Source organism: Hemitrygon akajei, chromosome 22 (genome assembly GCF_048418815.1).
Source record: "Hemitrygon akajei chromosome 22, sHemAka1.3, whole genome shotgun sequence".
Classification (NCBI taxonomy): Eukaryota; Metazoa; Chordata; class Chondrichthyes; order Myliobatiformes; family Dasyatidae; genus Hemitrygon; species Hemitrygon akajei.
In genome coordinates, this window is record NC_133145.1 from 58,823,354 (window position 1) to 58,842,683 (window position 19,330).

The 19,330-nt window shown below is 38.1% G+C and overlaps 1 protein-coding gene across 1 annotated transcript in view; it reads right to left on the reverse strand.

The window, feature by feature from the left end:
• The window catches only part of smurf2 (SMAD specific E3 ubiquitin protein ligase 2), a 219,851-nt gene that overhangs the window by 66,935 nt on the left and 133,586 nt on the right, over positions 1–19,330 (reverse strand). Inside the window, exons 5-7 of the mRNA XM_073026366.1 lie at positions 9,933–10,066; positions 3,022–3,087; positions 2,439–2,523 (exon numbers count right to left, since the gene is read on the reverse strand). Coding sequence (XP_072882467.1) covers positions 2,439–2,523; positions 3,022–3,087; positions 9,933–10,066 — 285 coding nt within the window. The remainder of the gene's footprint in view (positions 1–2,438; positions 2,524–3,021; positions 3,088–9,932; positions 10,067–19,330) is intronic.

A 19,330-nucleotide genomic window follows, 5' to 3' on the forward strand; every position in this document is an offset into this window, starting at 1 on the left:
CATTACATCCCAACTCCTATACTCAATGCTCTGATTTATAAAGGCCAACATCCCAAAAGCTTTCTTCACCACCCTATCCACATGAGATTCCACCTTCAGGGAACTATGCAACATTATTCCTAGATGACTCTGTTCTACTGCATCCTATACATGTATAAGCATAACTAATTAGTAACTGTTTGGCATTAAAAAAAATCAATGAGGAGACCTTGTTGTCAAAGGATACACATAAACTAACTCAACGGGCTTTTATTTTACAAATAGAAAGCTGTCTATTACTATTTTGCAACTTGTTTAAAAAGTTTTCCCACACTGACATGTATGCTGCTTTCTAATTATATTAACAGGTCAACAATGAGAACAACTGTAAATTGCAAATCTCCTTGTCAAATTGTAAATTGACTATCATACACATTTAGGAGTAATACCAAATTTAGGTAACTATGACTCTCAAAATAAACTCAACCTAAGCTTAGTTGAAGTATGTAACCAAAGCAAAAATGTTACTTTGGAGCTATAATTCTGCAGTTACTTTAGAACAGAATACTCTAGTGCCAATGGTTTTTCACCATAAAAAAGCAAGCACTGCCTTTCAATATTATTACTACATGAATTACACTTTCCTCTAAAGCCTTAAATTAACTCTTCTCTCAGTGCCCCAAACCTATTAATCTGTTTTGAACATGCTTATCAAGTAATCAGGCTTTACCATGTGGGGAAGAAAAATCCAGAGTCACACTTCTCAATAAGGAACCTTCTCTTTCATTTTGTTCTACAGCCAATCCTTATCTTAAGGTGCAATTGCCTAAACTGAGCCTGGTAACACACACTTGGAGTATTGTGTTTGGTTCTGGCCATCTCATTATAGGAAGGATGTGGATGCTTTAGAGAGGGTACAGAGATATATCAGGAAGTTGCCTGGATTAGAAGACATGTCTTACGAGGATAAAGTTTAGTGACCCAGGATTTTCTCTTTGGAGTGAAGGAGGATGGCAGGTAACTTGATAAAGTGCACAAGACGATCAGAGGCATAGTTCAAGTGGATAATCAGGTACTTTACCTAATATACTTTGCCTAAAACAGGGTGGGGACATCATTTTAAGGTGATAGGACGAAAAGTATAGGGCGGATGTCAAAGTTATTTTTGTTTTAAAACACAGAGAGTGATGGGTATGTGGAATACCCAGCCAGGTGGGGTTGGAGGCAGATACATTAGGGACATTTAAAACACTCTTAGAAAAGCAAATGAATGAAAGAAAAATGGAGGGTTTTAAAGGAGGAAAGTGTTTGATTGATTTTAGAGTAGGTTAAAAGGTCAGCATAACATCATGGGCCAAAGGACCACTGTGCTGTGCTCTATGAGACAGCTATCACCACATGTTGATGCAGGAAGGACTTTTCAAAGTCAACAAAATTGGGGAGAACCTTGTTATGTCTGAATTCTCTCCAGTTTTAACCTTGCTTCCCTTGTTATCATATTGTGATCTTGATGCAAGTGAGAAACTTGCTAAGCCATTTCAGAAGACAGTTGGGACTCCATCATATTGCTGTGAGTGCAGTCAGACATAGACCGCAAAGGGAAATTTGATGACATGTGACTGTTTTGCAGTCTTGTCTGGTTAGTACCTCATTTCTATGTACACCTACTGCTGCTCCCAGGTGACCCTCTATTCCTCAGGCTGTAACTTAATCACTTTATTTGCTACCGTACACTCCTTTCAAAACCTTTGGTTTACATTAACAGTGCATTTTTGTTTTATATCATTTCTCTGTTCCTTTATGATTAACTTCAGATTTTCAATGCAATGAAATATATTGCTGTATCAAAGGAAAATCTACTTACAAATGGATTTTCCCCACGTGATTAGAAATACAGCAATAAATGTTTGAGAAGCTGATATGTTGTAGCTATCTCTCTCTAAAATGAAATTACAGTTTACAAAACAAAAAAATGTAGATGCTACAAGTTTCAAAGATAAAAATAGGTATTTGTAAAATGCAGCAGGTCAGGTAGAACTACTATGGCTCAGTAAAGGAAACTACCATAAAATGTTAATTCCATCTCTCATGTTCCAAAGATGTCTAATCAGTCTAATGCATAACACTTTCACTTCTACTTATAATAGTGAAGCTTAATCACATTAGTTTGTTGTTGCACATGCAGCAATAAAATGCAAACAACAAGAAATAGAAAAATATAAAGACCAAACAGTGACAATTTTTTTTGCAGATTTCTTGTACCTCAAATTTTTTTTTGCTTGTTCAGGATAATGACACAAAGTAATGAAAGCAATCAAGAGTGTACATTTTAAATCTTAATTCCTGGAGCAGTCCCCTTTATCACCTTTTACTATTTACTTACTATTAGCAATTCACAACATTTTATAAAATGCTTTGGCTTTCTACAAAGCTTCCCAAATATATTATTAATTTCTTACCCATCTGGCAAGTCATTGTCAAACAAACGACTGCAATCTACCACAGGACCTCCACTGCCTATTCGATCCCGAGACTGAAGACTCACTGTTAATAAATAAACTAGTTCAGTTAATTTATTTATATACATTTTAAACATGAAAAAAATACAAATACTCAAGAATGACAAAGTCCCTGGATCTAATAAAGCCAATCAACCCAAATATGAAAAAAATTACTTGGGCACAAACCACAGCATTTTAGATGAAAAAATTAACAATTTCCTAATTTCACTTTTAAATGACCAGTGTCTAATTTTCAGCTTATGCCCCTATATTCTCCATTTTCAAGGCAACTGTGCCCAGTTTCTAAATTATGATTAAACTTTCTGGCCATTATCTTGGATTTTAAATCTCTGGGAAAATTATGATGCCCCATTCCTGAGAACTGTCTCTAACCAAGAGTGATAAAAATAAACTTAATTTGACCGCTCACCTAGTCCTGTGACTTTCTCAGAAAATTGAATAGTATATAGAGGCATTTGTGAATATTTAAATTATTTCACTGCTTTGTGTCTTAAAAACAATAACACTATATTTCACATACCTACTATCTGCCCTCTTACTGTATCATTGTCATTAGGGCTCAGTTTGCATAGATCCAGCCTCTGGTCTGTAAAAAGTAGGAACATTTCGAGTCAATAGTTTATTCTTAAAAATACTTAGCACTGCCATGTCAAATCAAGTTTCAAAGTTAGCAGCTCAGATATTTTTAAAATCATTGTTAATCTACAGTGATTAACTGTATAAGACCATAAGACATAGGAGCAGAATTAAGCCATTCAGCCCATTGAGACTGCTCCGCCATTCCAGCATGGCTGATCCCAGATACCACTCAAACCTGTTCACCTGCCTTCTCACCATATCCTTTGATGCCCTGACCAATCTGGAAATGATCAACTTCCTCCTTGCATATACCAGAGTCTGTAGCAAAGCATTCCACAGATTTTCTACTCTCTGGCTAAAGAAAATTCCTCTTTACCCCATCCTAAAGAGTTGCCCCTCAAGTTTGAGGCTGTGCCCTCCAGTTCTGAGTACACCCACCATAGGAAACACCTTCTCCACATCCACTCTATCTAGTCCTTTCAATATTCGGTAGGTCTTAATGAGATGCTCTGCATTGTTCTAAATTCCAGTCAGTACAGGCCCAAAGCTGCCAAATGTTTCTCATATGTTAATCCCTTCATTCCTGGAATCATCCTCGTGAACCTCCTCTGGACTCTCTCCAATGACAACACATCCTTTCTGAAATACGAGGGCCCAAAACTGTTGACGATACACTAAGTGCGGCCTGACTGTTATCTTACAAAGGCTCAGAATTATCTCCTTGCTTTTATTTTCTATTCCCCTTGGAATAAATGCCAACATTGCATTTGACTTCTTTACCACAAACTCAACCTGTAAATTAACCTTCTGGGAGTCTTGCACAAGAACTTCCAAGTTGCTTTGCACCTCTGATGTTTGAACCTTCTCCCCATTTACAAACGTAGATAATAGTCTGTACCTTTGTTCCTTATTTCAAAATCCATTATCATACATTTCCCAACACTGTATTCCTTATCTGACACTTTTTTTGCCCATTTTTCCAACTTGTCCAAGCCCTGCTGAAATTGCATTGTTTCCTCAGCACTACTTACCCCTCCACCTATCTTCGTATCATCTGCAAACCTTGCCACAGAGCCATCAATTCCATTATCTTAATCATTAACAAACAACAGTCCCAATACTAGCCCCTGAGGGACACCACTAGCCACCAGCAGCCAACCAGAAAAGATCTCTTTTATTCTAACTTGCTAACTCCTGCCTGTCAGCGATTCTGTTATCCATGCCAGCATCTTTCCTATAACGCCATAGGATTTTATCTTATTAAGCGGCCTCTTGTGTGACACCTTATCAAATGCCTTCTGAAAATCCAAGTAAATGACATCCACCGCCTCTCCTTTGTCTACCCTACTTGTTACTTCCTTGACGTACTCTAACAAGATTCATCAGGCAAGATTTCCTTTTAAAGAAACCATGCCGACTTAGATTTACTTTATCATTGGTCTCCAAATACCTCGAAACCTCATCCATAATAATAGACTCCAACACTTTCTCAACCACTGAAGTTAGGCTAACTGGCCTATAATTTCTTTTCTTTTGCCTTCCTCCCTTCTTCAAGAGTGGAGTGACATTTGTAATCTTCCAGTCCTCGAGGACCATGCCAGGATCAAGCAGTTCTTGAAAGGTCATGACCAATGCATCTGTTATCTCTTCAGCAACCTCTATCAGAACTCTGGGATGCTGTCCATCTGGCTCAGGTGACTTATCAACCTTAAGACCTTTGAGTTTGCCTAGCACTTTTCTTCTTTATAAATAATGATAGCACTCACTCCTGCTCCGACACTCATGGTCCACTGGTACACTGCATTATAATCCACAGTGTCATAATGACGCAAATGAATTATAACAGATGACAAGTTGTTATACTAAAACACAACTGGTACACATTTCAATTGCTTATAAAATGTCACGAGGTTATTTTGTGTGGAGGCTATTGTATAAAGTATGATTAGAAGTTTAAAACTTAGATGATATTGAATGAAGACCTTTTATTATAATGATATACAGTCAAGTACCTCACCATAGTAATGAAATTTGTCCTTACACCCATTTTAATGTACTTTATGTATATGATAGTTAATCCAGTTTACAGGAAAGTCTAACTTCTGGGCAACAGACTTAAGGGCAGATGTGAAGGCTCTGGAACTAGTACAGAAGGGTTTTATAAATGATTCCAGTTGTGTACAATAACTAGTGAAGCTTGAGTTCTTCACTATTGAAAAAGTCTAAAAAAACTTTTACAGGACCTTTTATCTTTAGAGATACAGCACAGTAACAGGCCCTTCTGGCTCAATGAACCCCGGCCACCCAATTACATCCTACTATCCCGTATGTAACAATTACAGTATGGAAACAGGCCATCTCGGCTCTTCTAGTCGGTGCTGAACACTTACTCTCACCTAGTCCAACTGACCCGCACTCAGCCCATAACCCTCCATTCCTTTCCTGTCCATAAACCTATCCAATTTTACTTTAAATGACAATACCGAACCTGCCTCTACCACTTCTACTGGAAGCTCGTTCCACACAGCTACCACTCTCTGAGTAAAGAAATTCCCCCTCGTGTTACCTTTAAACTTTTGCCCCCAACTCTCAACTCATGTCCTGTTGTTTGAACCTCCCCTACTCTCAATGGAAAAAGCCTATCCACGTCAACTCTATCTATCCCCCTCATAATTTTAAATACCTCTATCAAGTCCCCCCATAACCTTCTAAGCTCCAAAGAATAATGACCTAACTTGTTCAACCCTTCTCTGTAACTTAGGTGCTGAAACCCAGGTAACATTCTACTAAATCTCCTCTGTACTCTCTCTATTCTGTTGATATCATTCCTATAATTCAGTGACCAGAACTGTACACAATACTCCAAATTCAGCCTTACCAATGCGTTGTACAATTTTAACATTACATCCCAACTCCTATACTCAATGCTCTGATTTATAAAGGCCAACATCCCAAAAGCTTACTTCACCACCCTACCCACATGAGATTCCACCTTCAGGGAACTATGCACCATTATTCCTAGATCACTCTGCTCTACTGCATTCTTCAATGCCCTACCATTTACCATGCATGTCCTATTTGGATTATTCCTACCAAAATGTAGCACCTCACACTTATCAGCATTAAACTCCATCTTCCATTGTTCAGCCCACTCTTCTAACTGGCCCAAATCTCTCCGTAAGCTTTGAAAACCTACTTCATTATCCACAACGCCACCTACCTTAGTACCATCTGCATACTTACTAATCCAATTTACCACCCCATCATCCAGATCATTAATGTATATGACAAACAACATTAGACCCAGTACAGATCCCTGAGGCACACCACCAGTCACCGGCCTCCAACCTGACAAACAGTTATCCACCACTACTCTCTGGCATCTCCCATCCAGCCACTGTTGAATCCATTTTACTACTTCAATATTAATACCCAACGATTGAACCTTCCTAACTAACCTTCCATGCAGAACCTTGTCAAAGGCCTTACTGAAGTCCATATAGACAACATCCACTGCTTTACCCTCGTCAACTTTCTTCGTGACCTCTTCAAAAAATTCAATAAGATTTGTCAAACATGACCTTCCACGCACAAATCCATGTTGACTGTTCCTAATCAGACCCTGTCTATCCAGATAATTATATATACCATCTCTAAGAATACTTTCCATTAATTTACCCACCACTTACGTCAAACTGACAGGCTGATAATTGCTAGGTTTACTCTTAGAACCCTTTTTAAACTATGGAACCACATGAGCAATACGCCAATCCTCCGGCACCATCCCCGTTTCTAATGACATTTGAAATATTTCTGTCAGAGCCCTTGCTATTTCTACACTAACTTCCCTCAAGGTCCTAGGGAATATCCTGTCAGGAACTGAAGATTTATCCACTTTTATATTCCTTAAAAGCGCCAGTACTTCCTCCTCTTTAATCGTCATATTTTCCATAACTTCCCTACTTGTTTCCTTTACCTTACACCATATATGTCAAACTCAAGGCCCGCGGGCCAAATCCGGCCCGCGGTGGAATTATCTTTGGCCCGCGAGATAATATCTAATTACTATTAAAGCTGGCCCCAGTAATCGAAGCGCCTATGGCGTATGATATGGCTAATGCTGAGTTTATTCAGGTACCAGGTTTTCAGGGTTTTTAGTGTTTATTCGGCAGTCTTGCTCGGCAGTCTTCTTCATAAGAAACGGAATTTGTAAAGTGAAACACTTTGTAGTTATAGCAGAGACTGAGACACATGAGAGCAGGCCGAAAAAACGGAGGCAACAAAAGCTGCGTTCGCACGCGTCCGACTGATCCGGCCCGCATGAAGCTGCATTTTGCTCAATCCGGCCCGTGACCTCAAATGAGTTTGACACCCCTGCCTTACACAATTCAATATCCTTCTTAGTGAATACAGAAGAAAAGAAATTGTTCAAAATCTCCCCCATCTCTTTCAGCTCCACACATAGCTGTCCACTCTGAATCTCTAAGGGACCAATTGTATCCCTCACTATCCTTTTGCTATTTAATATAACTGTAGAAACCCTTCGGATTTATTATCACCTTATTTGCCAAAGCAACCTCGTATCTTCTTTTAGCTTTTCTAATTTCTTTCGTAAGATTCTTCTTACATTCTTTATATTCCTCAAGCACCTCATTTACTCCAAGCTGCCTATATTTATTGTAGATATCTCTCTTTTTCCTAACCAAGTTTCCAATATCCCTTGAAAACCATGGCTCTCTCAAACTTTTAACCTTTCCTTTCAGACTGTACTGGAAGTATTGAGCAGCTTTGGGCTCTTTATCTAAAAAAAGGTGTGTTGGCACTGGAGAGGGTCCAGAGGAGGTTCATGAGAATTATTCTGGGAATGAAAGGGTTAATATATGAAGAGTGTTTGGTTGCTCTAAGGCCTGTATTCACTGGAGTTTAGAAGAATGGGGGGGGGGGGGAGAAGAGGGGCATCTCACTGAAACCTATTGAATATTGAAAGGCCTAGGTAGAGTGGACATGGAAAGGATGTTTGCTATAGTGGGTGGAGTCTAAAACCAAAGGGTATAGCCTCAGAACACAAGTCAATTTAGAAAAGAGATGAGGAGGAATTTCTTTTACCAGAGGGTAGCAAATCTGTGGAACTCACTGCCACAGACAGCTGTGAAAGTCAAGTCATTGGGCATATTTAAAGTGGAAGTTGACAGGTTCTTGATCAGTTAGGGCAAAGGTTATGGGGAGAAGGTGAGAGAAAAAGTTTATGAGGGTTAATAAATCAGCCATTATGGAATGGTCAAACCTACTCAATGGGCCAAATGGCTTAATTTTGCTCCTAATATCTGTGTCTTCTGACCTAAAGAGAATATATAACTTTTCCATTATTTTGAAAGGTAAACAATCAGAACACCCCAGCTTTGTTAAAATAAAGCATGATTGGATCTTTTAGAGAGACCGTTGAAAGTGTGTGTGGAAGATATACAAGGAAATCTTGAGGTAATAACCTATTTCCTTTTTTATCTTTTTCCTTCCTTCCTATCATTATATGGTCAAGATTACGAGGTATTTACAAGATTAAAGGTGAATTTTCACCTGCCCTCTTTAATCTTGGTGGCAAAACAACTGTGACAGATATATCTGTAACCTGACAACTGCTACCCTCAGATGTCACTTAATAATCCTTACAACAGTATAAGATGATAATAATTTAACAAAAGGAAACTAAATCTATTTTGTTCCATTTACTTTTGCTAGACACTGGTGCTCAAATATGTTTAAATGTGGCAAAGAACATTAAGATAATGAATAATTCTTAAGGATCAGAGAAAAACAACTCATTTTCACAATATTCAACCTTCAATATGTTGAAAGCATGAAACTTCAGGTCAACATTTGTCAGAAGAGCAACAAATAGAAAATCAGTTTGTTGTTGCTCTTTGAGCTTCACCAACTAAAACCAATTCCTTTTGAGGGACATCATTAAAAATCAAAATAAAACTGGAGATGAGGGAAACCTGAAATCAAAACAGAAATTACTAGAAATGTTCAGCAGGTCAGGCAGCATCTGTGGAAAGAGAAACTGAGTTAACCCACTTGAAGACTTCTTCAGAAACAGAAAACAAATGTAACACTTACCCAACAGGCTGGTATATGTCTAGGGGAAAAGGAGATCCAGCCACACACCAACCCACCTCCCGTACACGCAGGTGCTGTGAGAATCGAGTTTATGCCTCGCGCCGCTCACCGTATCAACTTCACACCAAATACCGATATGACATACACTTTATAGAATTTACTAACATTAACTAAAGAAGTATTAGGCAATACAATATATATACAAGGAAAGAAAAAAACAAAAGGCGCCAACTTATCAAAGTTCAGTCAGTGTAGTGCACATCGTAGGAGCTCAATCAACGAATCATCCAACAGCCACGTCGTCACCCCTGGGACCACCCGGGGGTCTTACGAGCCGTCTAGCGCCAGTCGCGGTGATCCTACGAGCCATCCAGCGCCCGTCCACCTTCCTCGTCTGTCTCTCCTGCCGACTCCCTTCACCCCCAAGCCCGCGCAACCCCTCCCCCAAGTTCCCAGCCTCACAAAACACAATAACATTCCCCATTGATTAACAAATGAATACAATTACCATATCAGCCATTCTAAAGCGAAACAACGGCGAGAGAAACATTTAACAGACAAAGAAACATTCCTACTCGTAACAAACCAAAGAAGCCCTTTTTAGTAACATACACCGGACATTGTACACAAAGAAAACAAGTTCTGATGTCAAGACAAGCAAGATGTTAACAGAGATTAAAAACTGAAAGTTAAAATAATCTAATGTATCTATGTTTTTCAACTGTTTATACTCACAACCAGTATCTTTAAGGCGATTTATGGCATTGGAAAGGAGTCGTACGCAGCCAAGAAAACCCGCACCCTGTTTTTTATGGATTTTCTTATGATTCCATACGCTGATAGTTATAGAATCTGACCTCCCAATGTATCTGGAAATGACAAAGAAAACAGCAGAATCATATCAACCATTCAGATGACATTCTACCTATATCATTCTAGCCAAATTTGACTTCAAAAAAGAAAAGCAAACAAATAGCTTCTCCTCTACTTTCCTGATTTGCACATTTTGGTTACAGCATACCTCAAGTGAAGAACAAAACCCAAGTCTCTGAGGCAGCCTTTCTCAAACTTTTTGCTCTGGAGGAACCCTTAAAATAATTTTCAGGTCTCAAGGAACCCCTGCATAAAAATTATTATATCTACAGCTCATGGTACATTAGCATGATCAGTAAGTCATAAATAATTGTCGATGCTCTTTTGAGAAGAAAATGAATTTTTAGCCAAACATTCTTTAAAAAAACAGGTGATTATGTTTAGCTTACCTTTCTTGAAATTAATCTCTTTCCCTTTCATAATTTTAAAAACTCTTAAGGCAAACATAATAAAATTCTGTTAAATAACTGTCTTAAGCCAAAATGGGATTTAATTTTTCTAAAGATAGGCTCTGTAGATTTAATTTAAATAAAGGCTGTAAATTAATTTTAATTAATGCTATTTACAACATGAAAATTTATTGACAATGTTGAAGCAGTGTGTTGTGACAACATCAGAATTTTGTTTTACAAGAGAAACTAAGTCTCTCATGGGGCTAGCTATTGATGGGACACCATCAGTACAGATGCCAGCACAGTTCCTCCAAGATAGACCTTGTGTTTCCAGATATGAAGACAAAATGTATCTTGGCCTTTACTTGTTTTGGACAGCTCTTTGCAACAGAAAAAAGTGGTGAATTTCACCATCATTCACCAATCTTACAAATGCATTTATTAGAGAAACCTATTGACTCATCAACCCGGATAGAAAAGCTGTTGTTTTTCAGTTTATCACACAAAACTTATTCAGCATTATGTGACGTGTCATCAACAGGTTGATGTACTGTTTGAGAGTGAAATATTTTCAAATTCTCGTTCAGCATCTTGTCCTGACTTTTTGCCCACTATGACATGCTGGCATTATAAGGTTCTCACCAACTGTGTGACTTTTCCTTTTCTGGGTAGTAACTTCTCCTACTAAATAACTTACTTCCTGAACCCTTTAACTGTGACTTTGTGAACAAAAGCTTTACTCTGTTAAGCCCTTTAAAACAGCCCTTTAAAATAATCAGCACTTTCATATGTCATATAGCTATGCTTTGTAGTTTAGTGCCTTTTCAATTTTGCTGGAGCCATTGCTGCATTTGTAAGTTGTTTGCCACAGACTAGGCACAATGGAACAGATCAACTTGGATTACTAGTCCATGTAAAACCCATTGATAAGTAGCTTTCATCAAAAAGACAGACTTTTTCGTTGCATAATAAGAATGGCATAATAAATAACTAAATGAGAAAACTGCAAAAAAATACAAAACTTCACAATACAATTCACTTCCAACCTACACGATCCACCTTTTGCAATGTTTACAACAACAGCAAAGCAGCAAGCCAGCAACTGAGTCATAGCGTATAAAAAAATCCCTACCTTAGAATGAAAAAAATCCCTCCAATTTTCTACTACACTGATAATTTGTTCACTACCTTAAGTCAGTTGGCGACATTCAAAGGCAAGTTGGGGAGGTAACTCGGAGGGAGGGGCTGACGTCACAGCCCAAGTTGGGTGAGTCCATTCAATGCTCCGAAAATGCACTTCGTGCTCCTCATCAGTCTACCATCTTCCCCTCTGTGCAATGCAGCACTCACCAAATTATCAACAGTCTCCCCTGCATGCAATACAGCACTCACCAATTATCAATGGCTGCCCCTATCTTGCATCAAAAACCGAGAATGGAATCAACCAAATAAATATGGCCCTACTGCACACTGCCTTACACTGGGCTGAGAGACCTCTAAGGAGATTGCTAACGGGACTGCTTAGTCACTGCCCACCACTATGAACACTAACATCGCATGCTGCGCAAAGTTAAAAAAAATGATGTTTTTTGTTTAAAAAACACCATCTCTCATGGAACCCTTGGCGACCTCTCACAGAATCCTAGGGTTCCAGGGAACCCTGGGTGAGAAACCTAGCTCCAAGGGAATAAAGGAATGCCATAAACCATTTACTCCTAAATCCTATTGTCATCAAAGAGATCTTGATTTGCTTTTATCCTCAGTTGACTCACTTTCCAGCATCTATAATCCCTCTGAACCATTTGCAAAACTTACTGTTCGTATCTTTTCCAAAAGAGTTCCACATATTCACTTAGTTTTGAATGAACTGTCCACACTTTATTTTTAAGTTACATCTCCTTGCCTGGGACACTCTTACCAGTCAGTTTCTCTTTACCTCCCCATCAATTTCTTTCAAACACAACAAGCCTCACCTACATTTTTCTGTATTCCAGCAAATGTGTTTCTAGTTTGTATAATTCTCATTTCATAACTTAATATTTGAGGCTCTATAAACATTTGGGTAAATAAAAGCTGCAATTCACCCAACAGCAACAGACTTTCCCAATAATGAAGTAATCAGAACTGTTCAAAGTATTCAATATGTGGTCCAACCAAGGCCATGCAGCATCAAGTACAGTATAAAAGGACTGCTATGAACAATCACACAAATTTATTTTTTGTTTAACCACTTCTGCCCTAGCCTGAGCTCAGCTATATTTGCTTCCAATGGCCAAAAGGCCTTACTTTCCTGGTGCCAACACAGTGAATGCTAACTATTCAACAGTAGGCAGGATCAAACCCAATTTTAATTCTACACCATCCTCAGCTGATACAAGTTACAGGATGTCATTGGATAGCTGTCAGAAGCAGAGATCTGAATGATTTTCCTCTTTGCATCACAAGCATAGAGGACAATTGCTACATTATCCAAGATCAACTAACAGCAGAAAATAAATCAGATTTGGATCCTTTCCTTACTACTTTAGATTCTGATTCAATTTTTAGACAAGCCAGAGCTTCCAACCTGTGTAATTAATTTATTTACCTAGTTTGCCTGAATAGCCAGGAAACTTCAATCATATCCCCTTTGACCTTCCAAACTAGAAAAAAAAGTTAAGATTTTTTTAAAACTGTAATTCACAATACCGTATCAAGTCCTCACATGGAACATTTATAGAATTGTATTACGATATTGTGGAGATGGAAGTGATTCAGCTCATTATGCTGGTGCTGACTCTTAACAAGCTTTCATTTAGCTGCATTCCCTTGTCCTTTGTTCAGAGCTTTTAAAAACTATTTCTTTCAAATGTTTATCAAATTCCATTTTGAAAATTATATTAAAATTACATTTGCAGTTAATTATTTACAGGTTGACCAACACTTCAATTTTTCTGCATAATTGAATCCAATCCAGAAATGAGTTGGAATGATTTATTTTCCCCAGAAGCAATTTAAGTGAATAAAGCCTAAACAGTTGATAGCAGTTATGTAAATCTTAAAATAAGACTACATTCATCAATAACATTCTGCATTATCCATACAATACATACAATCTGTGTATGCATACATTATAGATACGTAGAAATAGGCACATCTCAGCAGTAAGTCCACAGAACTGGAAAAGAACTTCCAAGCTTCATGTCAGCTTCCCACCCTCCTTCAATTTTGCATGCAATGAGCAAGATTAAACTTATCCTAATACCATAAAAAGTCATTTATTTCTACAATTCTGATCATGTATTCCTTATACATGTAAATTTATACAGCCAATAAAGTTGATGCTACTACTGGCACTCTTCCGTTATCTTGCAAGATAAAATGCTTGCAAAATACATCAGAACTCTTGTTTACAGGTAGCCAAGAATATACATGTTGCGTATACTTTCACACTTCCTAGAATGTGTAGATAACAAAAATACATTCTAATAACAAATCAAAAGCAGAATCTTATAAGTTTTATGTAGCATTTTCAAAAGTTATACAACATATGCAATATTTTTGTTCAATTCCTTTCATCATTCCTGTCCTGGAGAAAGTAGTATCTGTTCATTGTTAATATTGCCATTGTAGCAGAAGCTACACAGCATTATCATTTTTTATATTCTATAACTAGTGGAACTAGATAAAAATACAGAGAAATATATCTCCCTTTCTAAAGTTGCAAATTAGCAAGACAAACTTCCAGCAATTGAAAGATTACAGCAGTGTTTTACTCTTCTGTAACACATTTAAAGAAATTTGCTCTCCAAGAAACATCAGCCAACTTTGGAAACTATGCTTTCAGGTTCACTTAGCTTTCATTAACTTTTACAATGAAAAAGTATAGACCGTAGAGTACAAAGGTAGGGATTTACAGGTTTCTATTCCATTTAAAAATAGATTATGATACTACAAGTTGCCGACATCTTTTCCAATTTGTAATATTAAATTACCAAAACAATTATGCTAAGGTGGGCTGCTATGAACTTTCTCTTCTCAGCTGACCACAGTCCAATACGTAGATCTGAGCCTTAACTCAAAAATGGCAGGTTTTAGGCAACCACCAATGGCTTCAGGGTTAGTGGGGAGAAACTTGGAAAAGGTTTCCTGATTTCAGTGACCAATGGTGCAAAATGAATATGATCAGAGAAAGGATGAAGTAGAAATCCAGGCTCTTCCTGATTGCTGTTTTTTGTAAGGCTGAATTACCCATGGATACTTCTCTTTCTAAGCTCCAAAATGATGAATACTTGTGAGGGGTACATAATGATTCTTGTAGCCATGGAAAATTCAAGTTGTATACTTTATAAATTTAGTCTCCAGTGTTTGGCTTGGCAATGGATGTTTCTGAATATGAAGTCGGGCTACATGCCACTGGTAAGAGAGAAAGATCCATCAATGGAAAGCCAGGTTTTTGCAAAAACCAGAATCCCAAGAAAGATGATAAAAAGTAGTTTGTTCATGACAGAAAAAAAAAACTTTGACAGCAGGGGATGACAGGGAAGGATGCCAGGCATTTTGGGTGTCTTGCAGAAGATAAAAAGGAATACTCACAGGAGTGTGGATTGACAGGACTACCATAGTGGAACATGATAGGCAGTTAAATCACAAGACAGGAAAGGCAAGATCAATAGGCCAGCTGTTGAGTATATACAAAGATAGACATACCAATTAATTATTATTGGTTGCTGAGAGAAACAAGGAGAAAATGTAATAAAGAGAAATGTTACTGGGAATTTGCTCTACAGGTGGGTTGAAAGCTAGAAGGTCACATGGGATTCTTAGTCGCAGAGGAATGGGATGAAAGATAGATTTGATTTCTAAATTTCTAGGTAATGGAGATCATCGTATTGAAATGTTAGCCATTTCTGTCTTCTTAGATGCTGGTTCACCTGCTGATTACTTCCAGGATTTTCAATAAAAAAATGTCTTGTTTATTTATGCCATAGGTTAGTTCTGTTACTTATTTTTGGGGAAAAACAGCTATTTAAATGTTATAATCTGAATAGCTATATTTATATGAATACAAGATTGTGAACTGTTCATTATCAAAGGAGAACTATTTATTTTCACAAAATGTAGTATCTAATCAACATAAACAATCAAGACACTAACTTGTTATATCATCCTCAACAGGATCCTCTTAAACCAGCTCTTCTCAACAGCCAAGGCATTGCTCCCCAAATCATTGTGGATTCCATCTATCTGGAAGCACAGTAGACAAGCCATTTACCAGTCAACATCTCCAAGATAAGAGATGAGGAGCAGCACCAATGAGCGAGCTTCTTATGACTCACCAAGACCTTTGTTTCCTTCCACCAGGAAGGACTGTGGAGCACTTTCCTCACATTCCAGGTAATGTCATGCTTACTTTATCATGGCATGCAAGCAATTAGCCTAATCAATTAACTTAGAACAGAACCAATCTCAGCAAAATCTGGCATGAAGCAAGGCTGCATCATTACCCCAACAGATTTTTCAGTTTCTCTCACCACAGTGCTACATCTCACCTTCAACAAACTTCCCAGGGACTACTGTTCAACATACGGAGATGACACTCCAGGACTGAGGTCATCCAAGCAGAAACATACAAATAGTGCTTGCATTTTCAGGAACTCAGAGGCCAAAATCTCATCTGTGCAACACTGCCATCTGACAGTAAAAGACAAGATCCTGGGCCACTTACATTTCAGGAGCTGCCTCTTCATGAAGGCAAACATCAATAATGAACACAAAAGATTCTGTAAATGCTGGAAATCCAAATTAACTCAAAATGACACAGGAACTCTGTATCCATGGAGATGAATAAAGAGTCAATGTTTCAGACAGAGACCCTTCATCAGGGCTATATTCAATAATTAAATTCACTGGTGCCTTTAGTGTGCCAGCAAACACTTTGATTGTTAGGGGTAAAGTGTATTAAAAGTTCATAGTCCATTGAACAGCAGTAATTATTGCTCTCATGTATGGTTCTAAGCTCTGCACTGCCTGATACAGGGATCTCAGAGTACTGGAAGGATGCCACTAATGTCATCACTACAAAATTCTCCAAAGTCGCTAGAAGGATCAAACTAGCATCGGTCTCCTCTCCCAGAGCCAAGAGCTGGTTATTCACTCAACTCCTCTGGGCAGGGCTCATCACTTACTAATCCAGCACTAGATTCTCAAAATAGACATTTTCTTCCAAGCTCTGTCATAGGAAGAGATTACCAGGTGGACAGAGGAGAAATTTCAAGGATATGACCAAATCCACCTTGGAAAAATTGTGATTTGGCAATCACTATCGCAAGGCCAATCCAGATCATTTAGAGACATTAGAATCCTTGGTTCTGGAGCAGTAAGCAATTCTGTGCAAATGATGAGAGAAGAGCAACAAACTACTCATGCACCTGCCCTGTCAGGCACCTCCTACCCCAGCCGTAGAAGTCTGGTTTCCGCTCTGGCTTTATTGATCACCAACAGAAATCACAAAACCAGAGTGGAAGCATGTCATCATCAATGCTGAGGGTAATTGTCAAGTCTAATAATACCAACACTGACTACAGGATAAGCTTTTAAATGCGTAGCTAATTTGCAAACAAAATTGCAGGAAAATAATACCTCAATTTCAATTAGTAATAACTGGAGTAATTTGCAAAATTCAGGAGGCAAATAATTTCTGAATGGAAAAAGACCTGTAACTACTGATATTTAATTTTTTTTCAAGACATTTCAACCATGTCAATAAATGAACACAAGAGATTCTGCAGATACTGGAAATCCAGTGTAACACACATAATGCAGGAGGAACTCAGCAGGTCAGATAGCATCTACAGAGAGGAATAAACAGTTCACATTTTGAGTTGAAGCCCCTCGTCAGGACCATCAATAAATGTCTATAGAAAGTGCAACCTTAGTAACAATGATACTTCGGTGCATAATTCTTTTTGCCCCGCTATAGCTCAATGTTCCAGTTCAGGGATATGATGTCTCGCGCAGGGTCAGATGATAGGATGGGTAGAAAGTGACAAAGAACAGAAACAAACCCTCTCCCACCACCACCAAAGTCAAAGTGACCAGACAACCCTGTCTACTGCAGAGGAGGCCTGACATTGACATTGTAAAATTTGTATGCTTTGGTAGTCTTGAAAACTTGTTGGAAAGATGCTGACTATAAAGCAAAGCTGAGCTTATTTCTAAAAAAAAACTTGCTCTTTCAGTGCCTTCTATTTTTAACAAGTTTGGCTCTACATGACAGTGCAAGAATTTGCTGCTGTAAATCACTTTAACCAGAATACGTGAGAAATTGATGTACACTGTCGAGAATAAAAGTTACACCTTAAAAAGTTACTACAATACATTGGTAGGAGTTAGAGATGGGCTGCAGCACATCCAAGTGTAAAACTTTATTACAAACACCTGAGAATGTGTCTTGTTTTCAATCAAGTACAGTTGTATTTGTCAGATCTGTAGCAAATAAACTGGTAAAAAGAAATCTTGTTTTATGGCTCTGATTACTTTCTGGTTAAATATAGCCTAATTGGAATTAAGCATGCTTTGTCCTTTCATTCTTTGTACTTATACACCTAAACCTAACTAATGGAAGAGAACCCTCTTATCAAAGTGGATTTTCTCTATGCCAATTTAATTGCACAGGGAACACATAGGTAATACACTTGACACCAAGACAGAATGCATCGAAACTGCCAACTTATTTTCCATTCAGCCAGCAGACAAAACAGAATTCCATCTATCAGTGTGGAATATTTGGACTGAAATATCAAAAAACTTAATACCATAAATAGAACATCAACATAACTATACTGTGCTTCTAACGAATTTCACACAAATTAATTATGAAATAAAAAGCGAGCCAGAGGGAGTGCAATTACGCTATCGCAATCTGGGATTTCAGAAGATAATTCAAAAGGAGTGGTTTAGGAAAAGAAAGAGTAATGAAAGAGGGAGAATAGGTGAGCAGTTGAAAAATAGCTGCCAAAGGGGTGACTGGACAAAAGGGTTCAATTGGTGGAATGAAGTTTTCAATTCAGAGGAGGAGGTAGATACATGACTACAGAAGTTGCTGTTCCATTCCGCACCTTGAGGCACATCAGGCAGCAACCTTGCCGTTTCTTTAGCATTTTTGATCTGTTTTTTTACGAGGCCGAGTTGCCAGCTCAATGCTGATCCCAGTATGGCTGGAAAGCATGCAAGGAGCTGCCCGGCTTTGAACTTGGGACCACTCGCCTCGAAGTCTGATGCAGATGCCACTACACCACAGGCTGGCTAACTATAGAAGTTACCTAACCCTGAAATTAGTAGCATTAAGTAACTAAGCCATTAGGAAGTGGGAAAATCCAATGCAGGAGTGATAAATAACAAAATGATAAGTCACAAAAAAATAGCTGTGGAGATAATAAGGAGACTAGACTTATCCAAGGCTCCAGGAATTAAATGGTTTCAAGAGGGTATTAACATTAGTACCAAGGAAACAGTAATTGTTATAGTCAAAACACTTGATGAAGAAATTCCTGGAACTAAAAAGTTGCCAATTTTATTCAGGCCTTTGATACAAGAAAGTGAGAGCAAGAAAGAGAAAGATACATAAAATAATTGAATTAGTGAGAAATTTATTTTTAGCTTATTCGGGAGTAAATTCTTGAACAACTGGATAGAAGTCAGAGAATACAGAACAAGTTTTTTTAATGACCAAGTTATTTCAAATCAAAGGTCACTATCAAAACATGGAATTTACTCTTATTTCCACAGCTATTAAGTGGGATCCAAGAAAAGATGGGGGGGGGGGGGGGGAACAGAAGTAGTGAATAGAGAGGATATCTTTTGATTTAGTTGTAATTGCTTTTGGAG